Here is a 12,103-nt window from a genome sequence, read left to right as displayed (position 1 = left end):
CTTCCAAGCTAGTCTCACATCTCTCAACGGTCAACAGACATTGATGAGACAATCATAAATGGTGATCTAGCTTTCGAAGACCCTTAAAGGACGACTTGACACAATTTCGACCTATCGTCATATAATTGTCCTGCACAAATGCTCATGATAAAAATGGTATGATTTCTTTTTACCCGGGCCGTCTCATAGGAGGGCTGTGGTGGACACAAGCCTGCAGTTTCTATTGGCTCGGATACCCCATCGATGACGTCACTGGTAGGCGGGTTTCTGAACTGTCCACAGGCCTCCTCTGTGACAGAGACAGGGTAAAATGGTACCATATTATAATGAACATTAGTGAAAATGCTTGTAGATCTGCCATTTTTGAAAAATCGTGAAAATTTGTGCAAATCTTGGAATATATCTTTTTAAGCGAACATTTGTAAAATATTTAGTTCCAGGGACTCCCAGAAGCAAAGATTTGAGTTACAAACGTCCACAAAAAAGAAGAAAATCAAGTATTTGCACACATTTTCATCATTCAAAAAGAAAAATAGCAGATCTACAAGCTCATAGCGTGGCACTCGCTATAGCCAAAGAAATCTTAACTCATTTCCTGCCAGAATTATTTCAGATTTTTAGCTGTAGACTGCCAGAGATTTTTCATTGAAAAAAAAAATTCTCAGGAGCCGAGATACAGATTTTTTAAGTTTTAAGTTAACAATGAAGTGGATAGGAGTTTAAATCTTTGATATATCATATCTCCTTGGTCTTTGGGTCTAAAAATAAGAAAAAAAAAACTTTTTTTAAATAGAACGCAGATCTGCGTCTTTGGCAGCCAGGCGAGAAATTAAATAGAACGCAGATATGCGTCTTTGGCAGCCAATGTGTTAAAATGACACAAATGATGCTTTCCCGGACTTAACCCATTTAAACCTGAGGCAGATTCTAAAAAACGTCTTCTAAATCCTGGCCTAAGTTTTCTGAAAAAACGTCCTGAAAGGCATGTAGTTACAAATAGGGGTTCCCGCCCCCTATTTGGGTCCTTGGGTTCAAGGCCCCTGCTCTACTGTACAGAACACACAGAAATGGCAAATACAACATATTGCATTCACCATACTGTTATGCAGGAACGCAGCAAATGCACACTCCATAAATGATGAACTTACAACACGGTTTCTCCTGTAATCATCTTTATTATTCAAATGTTACAGTTGGGTTTACAGGAAGATCTGGGGGAAACAAGCAGGCCTCTTTCAGGTCCTCACGGGGGTTGGGGGGGGGCGTGATAGCAGGGCCATAAAAAGTGGGAAATGAAAAGCGATACGCTCTAGCGCCACCGAGAGGCTGTGTGGTGCGGCACATACCTGACCGTTTAAAAACAAACATTAAGAATAGAATACACATTATCTGGTACATTATAAATAGGAAATACTGCAGTTTATACATCATGTACTGAGTGGGGGAAAATGAAATGTACGAGCACCACAACCTCCCAGGGAGCTACGGTAGAAAAAAACATCCGTTGTTGGTTCACAACTTTGACTATAAGTCCTCATTACATCACCCGAACCCTGCTACACCTGGCCATACAGCAAGGCTATGTTAAGAAAGAAAATGACATGAACGTCACTTGGCAATTCCAGCAACCACTGGGATGCAGCCGAATGATTGATGGAATTCATTGAAGTCAATGAGAGCAGAGTGGCCAAGATTATGAATAAACACTATGTTTGGATGATCGTGGTTCATCACGTTTTTCGATGTGTGCACTATATTAGTTTATTGAGGCATCTAAAGAGCACAGTGTAAGTTTCTGACTACCTCAATAAAATGATATATTGTGCACATATTTTATTTTCCTGAACTAATTATCTGACAAAGGTCACAATCATTCAATATATGTTCAACCAGCTCTCAATGATTTCAATGCATTCCATTGAACTTCAGGCTTCAGTTTGCCTCCCAGAATCATCAATGGAGCATGCCATGACGTAGAACGGTCCTTTCCTTCTTTCCATTGCCTTGGCTTACAGGTATAAAGACACAGCTGGTTTAGAGGGACAGGTGTACAGACAGAGATGATGTAAAATATGTTTTTATTTGACTAATTTCATTAAACCACAGAGCAGGTTGCGTGCCAGCGATCATGTAGCGGCCATAAGTTTTAACCACGTAAGCCCTATAAACGTTGCCGTAAAATGATTCGAGGAAATTGCAGCTCTACAATCTGGCGCTCACAGCGCAAGCTCCTAGGTCTGCTATTTAGGCCCTGTGGGAAACATTTCAGAAAATGTTTGAAACATTTGTAAAACATTACAGAACATTTGGGGAGAAAAATATGTTCTTTTTTCATTTGAAAATGTGCCCAAAATAGTGATGTAGGGTTCATGTGGTTTAAGAAGTGGTTCTTCCTGCTGTCGAGGACCAGATGGTATAAAAATAAACCCTTGCTGGTCTGATGTTAGAATTCTTTACCCCCGCTGGTCTACTGAAATGTCGTGACAACATAAAAAAAGGCGTAACGAGACGATGTGCGATAAAACGTGAAGAAGCCTCTTCAGCGAGGCGGAGTGATGTGATTATAACCAACCATTAGATTATTAATTAAGGCACAAAACACTAATTAAAAAGAATGGTTAACTAGCAACTTGTGACCAAGATAATGGCCTTGGAGTCCAAGCGTAATAAATCAGGTAAAAGATGAAATGTTAGGCACACAGCAGGGTGGGAGGGGCATGTTACGGCTCCGCCCCTTGCTTCCTTCCGCACAGTGAAGACAATTCCTGATTGGGTCAATGGTTTGTTACAAAAATAACCAAAAAAAACAACAAACAAACAAGAAAACAAAATATTTGTCATTGAAGTTGACCCCCACGGAGAGCTATGTATACACGCAAGCATATTATATACCACAGACTTTTATCATAAACATTTATATATATAATATATATACTATATATATATTATGTGGAGGTTTCAGTTCATGTTTGTTTGTAATAGACGCCATGCGGCTGTTTGGGTGTTTGAAGATTTTTTTTTTTTACTTTTATTTTAAAAACAAAAAAAAACCAATAAGCTCAGCCAGTCCTGATTCATTTAAGAATATATTTACACAAATAACTAATTCCTCACTCTGTCATAATAAAAAACATTCACACAAAAATATAACATTTGTAATAATTATTAGCACCAGTGTATCAGAATAAAAGTTTTCGCTACGCAAAAATGTACACACTTGCATAGTGTTTGATTTTAGCCGTTTGAAAGAGAAAAAAACAAAAGAAATGACATGATGAAGTTATTGGTTGATTGGCAGAAAGCAGCAGCTTCAGGACACAATAAAACGATAAAATAAAAACATAAAGGCGTAAAAAACATTTGTAGTGTTAAGAGTCGACGTGGATCATGTGACCGTGCTGAACTCGGAGCGACTCGCGGGTCGTGGACTCGGCCGGTGGGATTCGAACCAACAGCCGTTTTTGGGAAGAGCAGGACAACAGAACCTGCAGCTGCTGAAATACTGTCAACGGCGGGAATTCCTCCCCCTAGTGGAGGAGGAGGGGTGAGGCGTTGGGGCGAGATGCAACAAAACAAGACAGAAATAAAACAAGGATTCCTTCACTGTGGAGAAAATGATTTAAAAACTCTCCCCGAGGATGCCAGGAGAACCAGGAAGTAGAACCAGGAAGTCAACAGGAAGTAGTTAACGGCGCCGATCCGAGCCTGACCGAGTGTCCTTAGGCATGATGGGAGAAAAAATAAGAAATAAGTTCAAACTCACGGCATGAACGTATGTGTGTGTGTGTGTGTGTGTGTGTGTGTGTGTGTGTGTGTGTGTGTGTGTGTGTGTGTGTGTGTGTGTGTGTGTGTGTGTGTGTGTGTGTGTGTGTGTGTGTGTCTGGAGGTCGCAGTCACAACTCTCTGCTCGTGATTTTCAAACTGTCGTGACCGAACCATCCGGACCCAGTTTTCCCACAATCCCACGGCGCTGTCCTTGTCCCGATGTCTGTCCCGCCTCGTGTCCAGCAACACACACACACACGTATAAAAGCCAAATTTACACCCGCGACACGTTGCAGTGGGCATGTTTTCGGCGAGTCGTGGAGTATAAATTAAGCAAAAAAACACAGCTGCTTCTCTTCGTTGTTTTTTAAAAAAATATGGAAACTTGACTTCTCTCGGCTGAACGAAAGAGATGAAGAAAAAAAAAGACGACAAAAAAAGGTTTAAAAACAGTTTTGGTAAAAATGTGTCGTGGTTCTAGAGTGAGTAAGAGCCCGACCGATGCCAGATTTTTGGGTCCGATGACGATCCCGATTTCGGAGAGTCCTCTAGACCACTGTTTACCGATGTTTTGACCCATATTTTGTCAAACCATTTAAGCCCTAAAGTTTTCCAAAAATAGCTAATCTATGAGCTCACAAAGCATTGCTGCGCGATGCGTTGTGAGCTTATAGATCGGTTACTTTCAAAAACCTTTAAAACTTTTCACCTGTAATGAAAAAAATCTGGGCACCAGGCTGGAAAGTGGTTAAAAATCAGGACACATCGGCTGCATAATTGCCGATGTCACCAAAAGATGCTGATGTCGCCAACAAATAAAAGTCAAATAACGACCGATACATCGGCCAGAGCGATATTTATCGGGTCGGGCTCTCGTGATGATGTCAGAGGAAGTATAGGAGTGTTAAAAACGTTTTGGAGGGGTTGTGGAGGTGGGTGGAGGTGGCTCTAAGCCCTCTCCAGGGAGGGCGTGTTGAAGCAGCCTTCCGGTAGCGTGTTCTTGATGTCGTTGAGGTTGTCGATGTCGGCGCGGATCTCCCGGATCTGCCGGTCGTACTCGCCGATCAGCGAGTCCTGGGTCTTCGCCACCTCGCTCAGCTCGCTCAGCTTCCTGTCCAGCTCGCTGTCGGCCATCTTGCTCTTGGCGTTCTTCAGCGAGTCGTCGATCTGGTTGAGCTTGGACAGGTCGACCTTGTCGATGTTACCTGGAGACAGGAGAGGAGACAGGTTTTAGAGTTTATTATAGTTTTTAAATATTCCCTAGTTTTAGTAATTCAGTTTGGTGCTTGATTTTAGCTCTATTTTGTTTATAATAGACATGTCCTGTATTGAGCAAAGAGTTTAAATTAACAAAGATAATTTTACATACAATTCCACTTTAGTTCAATTTTTGCATTGCTCATTTTAGCTTTTATTAGAGTTTCAGTGAACTAAAACAATTTCCCACCAGTTTTAGTCTTGGTCAACTATAATAACCCTGGTTGAAAGGACATTAGAACAATATATTAGTGTGAGCCGTCTTACCCAGTTGCGCCAGCAGGGCGGTGATAGTGCCCAGGACAGTCTTCACCGCGAACTTGGCCTTGCGGGCGTTGTCCTCTGCCTCTTTAGCGTTGTCCGACGCCTGCATGAGGAAAATAGAACACATCAACATTATTAGACATCGTCATGCTGTTTCAATATGTGAAGTCTGATACCATGCCATCACCCCCTCCACCCGGGTCATACCAGTCCACCACCAGTGGTGTAAAGAAACTAAGTACATTTACTCAAGTACTGTACGTACTTGAGTCAAATTTTGAGGTACTTTTACTTTACTGGAGTACTTCCAATTGTCTATACTTTTACTTCTACTCCACTACATCTCGGAGGCAAATATTGTACTTTTACTCCACAACAATTATTTGAAAACTTTAGTTACTTTGCATATATAAATTATTACATTATAAAACATACATTAACCACTTCAGCTCTATTTTATACCCAGCCTATTTGAATATAACCGATCTACAAGCTCACGTCGCATCGCGACGTTCAGTGTTGCATCTGCTGAACGACCCCCAACCCCCTGTCCAGGGGTCATACCATTCCATTAACCCCCCACCCCCCTGTCCCGGGTCGTACCATTCCAGCCATCATCATGTCCTGGTCAGCCTGGGCTTTCTTCTTGGCCAGTTCCCGTTCAGCATCAGTGAGCTGATCCATCATGCCGTTCACTTCGTTGTCCAGTTTATTAGTGTCCTTAAACGCCTTCTCTGCATCCTCCTTGGTCTTTGCTGAACCCTGGAGACACCATGGAGACATGACACGTGACTTTACTGAAGACACACACCATGGAGACACAACCACACCCGACAAGTTCGTTGCTGTCGGGCAGAAGACAACTCCATTTCTATGCTTTTGCATTTTTTTCCATAAGTCAGTGCTATTGAACACCCTTTACGTCTGTGTGTTGGTAAAAAAAAAAAAAAAACAATGAAAAGTATTAAAAAGCGCTTCTGACAAAACCAGCTAACTCCATTGGATCCTCAAACTTTCTGCTAAACCAGTTAACTCCACCAAATGGGGGTGGAGTTGGCTGGTTTTGCTGACTCCAGGCTTTTGACCTCGAACCTCATTGTGAGCTTGGAGGTCCATTCAGCTGTTCTTATCAATGATGAACAAAACTACACTACACTACACTACACTTTTTGTTTTGTTTTTTCATTTCCTGATAAATTAAAAATGTTATGTTTGTGTCAGGCCTCAACAGCTGCATCTTATTGCAACACAAATATGCAACCAGTTACACTAATTAAACACAAACAGGAGTGCAACACATGCGCATAATGAACTCATCAAAGGCACCACTCGCTTTTTTTTTTATAGTGATTCTTCATGGTCATTTTAATCTCGTCCAGATGATGTCACGTTAGTTGTGTTAATCCAGTCCAGATTCTATTGCCAATAGCTGTGCTAATCTACTCCAGATTATTTGCTGTGGAAATCCAGAGCAGGTTATTTACCTTCTGTACGTCACTAGCGATCTTCTCAGCCTCCTCTGCTTTTGTCTTGGCCTCTCGTGCGTCAGCAGCTGCGTTGCCCAGCGCCGCCTCAGCCTGCCGGGTCTTCTCGTTGGCGGCCATGATGGTGTCGTTGATGGCGGGAATCTTCTTCATTGCATCTTCGGCTGCAGTCTTGTTGTCGTTCACACGCTTGTCAAAGTCTGCCACAGAAAGAAATGAGCAAATGAGAATGAACATGATATGATTACGTTTATACTCCCAGTACAACCAACAGGTCTCTTAATGAGACCAGATGTAAAATATTATCTGTTTAGATGTTTAATGTGTTTTGTGGGATCAAACCATAGCTGGGTGAAATAATCTGATGGTGTGGAATAATGTAAATTACTGGAGATTTGAGGAAGATAAATGTTGAAAAACAATGTGTCAGGTGTCTAACAAATTTAGATAATGAAAAACTAAACAAAACAACATTGAAAAACAAAAAAGAGCTTCTATACTTGAGGTGAAGTTTTTGTCTATAAAGGAATGCATGCAAAAATGTGAGGTACACATCAATTAATCTACGTAAAATATGTGTGATCAAAGCTGGATGATATATCTATTTATTCATGACTATTTGTGTAAATGTGATCAGATTACAATAAGACAGACAGACAGACAGACAGACAGTACCTCTCAGGTTGGTCAGAATGTCCTTTGCTTCTTGGAAGGTGGATTGTCCTCTCTTTGCTGCATCTTCAGCCAGCGCCTTGGCAGCATCTGCCCTGGCTAACAACTGATCTGCTGTCTACACACAAGAACAAAAAAAAAAAAAACTTAAAACAAGACACTTAAATGTTCCTTTAAAATGCAGAGAAGAAAAAGACGTATGCATTATAAAATACAACATAACATTTGATTTCAGGGATTGGCGTTTCGTACCTGTTGCTCCGTCCGGCCTTTCTCCAGCAGCTTCCTGACCTCCTGCTCTTTGCCCTTCAGGTCGTCTCGAAGGTCGTTGTACTCCTTCTCCGTCTTGTCGATCAGCTTGTCTAAGTCTGAAGCCTCCTTCTTGATCTTCACCGCTTCGTCCTGAAACACGTCATCATTCGCTTGTCAACCAGACAGTCAGTAGACGGGTGAAGTAGTAATGAGAATGATATATCCAGGGAAATCTTAAGTTCATTGAAAAGGGGATTTGAATGCCAAATACATCTAGCGCTAACAAACCTCTACAGTCTTTGCATTGGTTCTGCGATGCAATTATTATTTTAACCCATTAAGGCCAGGAAAGCATCGGCCATTTGAGATTTTAACCACTTTAACCATTATATTATATACTTTGGCTATTCAAAAATAGCAGATCTACAAGCTCATAGCGCGGCACTCGGTGCCGTGCTATGAGCTTGTAGATCTGCTATTTTTTTGAAAAATCGGGAAAATGTGTGCAAATCTTTGAATGTATATATTTTTTAAAGCGAACATTTTATGTTGCTATAATATCAGTGGTGCTCAAATCTTTTAACCCAAAATGATATGTATTTGGCCACGGACCCCCATCTCAAAATATGTTGTTCCAGGGACCCCCCCAGACACAAAGATTTGAGTTAAGAATGTTCGCTGAAAAAAATATATATATATTCAAAGATTTGCACACATTTTCAAGATTAAAAAAATTTGCAGATCTACAAGCTCATAGCGCGGCACTCGGTGTGGCACTATGAGCTTGTATATCTGCTATTTTTGAATAGCCAAAGTATAAAATAATGGTTAAAGTGGTTAAACAGATGCATTCTCGGTTTTAATGGGTTAATAATAATTAGATTCCACCCAGTGTTAGCTCATTCACTGAATTTAGACGTCACGAGACTTATCAGTAGGCTACTGTAGTAGTAGTAGCATCAGTACTATTATTCTTACCTCTAGTGTCTTGGTATCAAACGCCGGCAGGCTGGTGAGGTTTCCTAACATTTTGAGGGCTTTGTCACCGGCCTCTTCTGCCTCTGCGTGGACTTTATTGGCCTGTTTCTCCAGGTTCTTAGCGAGATCTTTAGCCTCGTTATACCTGAAGACAGAAGATAAAGCACTTATTTACACCTGGGGGTCTCCGGGGAAGCTCAAAACGAGAGTGAATAGCAAGATATCCAACAAAGAGATTTGTCACATTTTACATGGGCGCAGCTTGCACATTCGGCTGCGCTGCTCATCCCACAAAAGCATGCTCCTTACAAATGGAGAGCCAATTAAATAGGAAATAAACAGTGATGGAAGAAATACAAACATGTGTTACTTAAGTACAAGTGCCAATACTGCAATGTAGAAATACTCTGTTAAAGTCTGGTACTCAAAATTTACTTGAGTAAAAGTATCAAAGTATTGGCATCAAAATATACTTAAAGTACCAAAAGTAAAAGTACTCTTCAGGCAGAATGTCCTATTTCAAGTTTTTAAATGTATAAAAAACGTTTGAAAATAGCAGATCTACAAGCACACGATCGCGACGCATCGTGAGCTTGCAGATCGGCTATTTTCGAATGGCCGAAATATATATAAGGCTGAAGTGGTTAATGCATGTTTTGTAATAATAATCAAAATCTACAAAGTAACTAGTAACTAAAGTTTCCTAAAACATTGTAGTGGAGTAAAAGTACAATATTTTCCTCTGAGATGTAGTGGAGTAGAAGTAAAGGTACTGAAAATTGGAAATACTGCAGTAAAGTAATAATTGTGTACTTAAGTACAGTACTTGAACGGAAAAATTATCTACCAAACACTAATGTCTGTACTTTTTGTTTTATGTACATGTCATGAACATATAAATGCAGCCAGAAGCTCTGGTTATTTGGAAGTCGTTGGAATTGGATCTCCTGATTTAAAGTAAAGATTCAGGTAGCTTTGGATATAAAGCAATCACCAGGTAACAGGTGAGTTCAGAAGGAAGTGGTGGAGACATACTTCTTGTTGAGGTCATCTATCTCCTGGCTGGTCTTGGTCTCTCCATCCAGGGTGCTCGTCAGAAGGTTGAAGGCCTTGGTGGACGTGTCGTTGGCGTCCTTAGCGATCTTCTCTACCTGGTCGGCGTCCATTTTGTGCCTGCAGGAGGGAGGGAGTGTTTATATGATGTGTTTTTTTTTATTTACCAGTGAACTTTAACCCATTAAGACTTTGGCTATTCAAAAATAGCAGATATACAAGCTCATAGCTTCAGAAAACTGTTAGGATTTAGAAGACATCTGTAGAATCCCCAGAAGCAAAGATTTGAGTGTTTGCACTCAAATCTTTAGCAGATAAAATAGCAGATCTACAAGCTTGTAGCGCGACACTCGGGTGCCGTGCTATGAGCTTAGATCTGCTATTTTTGAATAGCCAAAGAAATCTAAAAATGACACAGATTCTTGCCCGGTCCAAATGGGTTAAAGTTACATTCCATAAGATCTATGTGCCCATTTGACAACGTCTGAACTACAATTAAGTGTCCAATCCGATGTTCCGTTTGCTTCAGATAACTTTATTGACAGTGTATTATGTCTTACTTGTCAGCCAGGTTGCGAGCCTCCTCGGCTAACATAGTCATGTTGTTAGGATCTCCTGAACTGCTGGGAGTTTTAATGTCCTGAAAACACAAAGTTAACCATTTAAAACTCACAGAGAGAGAGAGAGAGAGGTCCCAAACCCATTTTGTTGACTGCTGTCAAGTATCAACATAAATATCAAAGTTGTTAAACACATTCACTGCCATTTTTTTCTCTCACACAGAACCAGGAGTAAACGTGATCCAAAGATTTACTGCTCCATTCACTTCCTGGTTAAAGTATTTGGGAAATATTCCGTATCTCGGCTCCTGTGTTTTACTATGTATTTTTGGCGAGACATGCTATTTTCAACTGGGTATAACAAGTGAACGGGAGGTCGTGATGAGCAACCCTCCGTGATTAGCAACCATCAGGGGAATCAATCATACTGGAGATAAATATTCTGTGACTAGTGACTACTTGAAAAGGTTAGAAAAATCGAAAAAACGCTGGCAGTGGGTGCACGCAGCCAGAAATAAGTCTGGCAGTGAATGTGTTAATAAAGAGACATTTACAACAAGCCCGACATGTTTATAAATACTTTAATAAAAGTAGGGCTGCAACTGTCGATTACGTTCTTAGCGATTAATCTATCGATTACGTTTACTTTTTAATTCTAATAATATATCCAATATTTTTTTATAATTGACTAAATCAATTACTCTGTAAAAGTACAAGTAAAATGGATCATCTTTTATCACTGATTAAATGGACTAGTTTGATTAACTGCCATGCGTCTCACCACTTTGCTGATGGCGTCCTTGGCTTTGTCCAGCTCCTCTCTGGCGCGGTCGATCAGGCTCTCTGCGTCTCGGACGCGGCTGCGGGCCTTGTCGGCCTGCGATCCCGTTTCGTTCACCGTGTTCCTGATGTTCTGCAGGCGGTTCCACTGGGTGCTCAGAGTGCCGTTGATGTTGTTCAGACGCTCCAACAAACCTTTATCCACATCTACGACGACACACATACAGACATCACAATCAGCTTTGTTGTCACACCGCAGGTTTGCAGGTGTAAAGTGGGTAAAATTATTAGCATTTTTTGCAAGCTCCACATTTTGCAGTTTTCAGAAAGGGTGGGGGGGGGGCAGAGAGAGGGGAGACCAAGGAGAAGAACATGGGAAGAAACCGGTCAAGAGAAAAAAAAATAAGATATTTACATTTATACAAAAAATGGCATAGCATAAAAAAAGAAATAGCAGGTAGACCTATGTACATGAATACCTATGCAAGGCGTTGGTAGTCCACATAGGAAGTTAGTCTGCATAAAGTCAATTCTACAGGTAAAACAATCCACATGGTAAATCCATGAAAAATAGTCCGTCACGTAAAAGTCTATCTTAGGTAGAATCTACAGGTAAAAAACAAACGCATGGTAAAGCCATATCAACTAAATGTGTTCCAGCGTGGCAGGCCTGGCGACAGGCAGTGTTCAGGCCTTGAGGCATGATCATCTGAACATTTGGGTTTGTAACTTGACGACTCGTACAACTGTCTGTGAGCAAGAATGTATATGCTGTATTTACTTCATCTGTCTGTCTGTCAGTCATGTCTGTCTACAGTATCTGTCTGTCATGTCTATCCATCTACAGCATACATGGGCAACTGGTGGCCCGGGGGCCACATGCAGCCCCCACCTTCACTTAATGCGGCCCACAGGTTAATATGGGAATACTGATATATTATTGATTTCAGCTGTTCCAATTCCAAACATGCAATCATGACCCACTTTAATTACTTCTGTCTATATTAGTAGCTTAATGACTAGTATTAAAATTATATT

The 12,103-nt window shown here is 40.9% G+C and overlaps 1 protein-coding gene across 2 annotated transcripts in view; it reads right to left on the bottom strand.

Annotated features, from left to right (window-relative positions):
* The window catches only part of lamc1 (laminin, gamma 1), a 327,165-nt gene that overhangs the window by 255,047 nt on the left and 60,015 nt on the right, over nt 1-12,103 (bottom strand). Inside the window, exons 19-28 of one of the 2 annotated variants that reach the window (XR_013933869.1) lie at nt 11,067-11,272; nt 10,286-10,365; nt 9,708-9,845; nt 8,673-8,817; nt 7,695-7,844; nt 7,446-7,560; nt 6,771-6,970; nt 5,890-6,048; nt 5,290-5,389; nt 4,067-4,970 (exon numbers count right to left, since the gene is read on the bottom strand). Coding sequence is in view for 1 of the 2 variants with exons in the window: in XM_080439567.1 (XP_080295693.1) it covers nt 4,714-4,970; nt 5,290-5,389; nt 5,890-6,048; nt 6,771-6,970; nt 7,446-7,560; nt 7,695-7,844; nt 8,673-8,817; nt 9,708-9,845; nt 10,286-10,365; nt 11,067-11,272 (1,550 nt within the window). In the remaining variant the exon portion in view is untranslated. Of the gene's footprint in view, nt 1-3,817; nt 4,971-5,289; nt 5,390-5,889; nt 6,049-6,770; nt 6,971-7,445; nt 7,561-7,694; nt 7,845-8,672; nt 8,818-9,707; nt 9,846-10,285; nt 10,366-11,066; nt 11,273-12,103 lie in introns of those variants that run through there. The other variant, XM_080439567.1, reaches the window with a different exon arrangement.

The sequence above is a fragment of the Gymnoscopelus braueri genome, assembly GCF_963280865.1.
Source record: "Gymnoscopelus braueri genome assembly, chromosome: 10".
NCBI lineage: Eukaryota > Metazoa > Chordata > Actinopteri > Myctophiformes > Myctophidae > Gymnoscopelus > Gymnoscopelus braueri.
The sequence above is the reverse complement of the archived record's forward strand: the minus strand, read 5'-3'. Positions and strand labels throughout refer to the sequence as shown.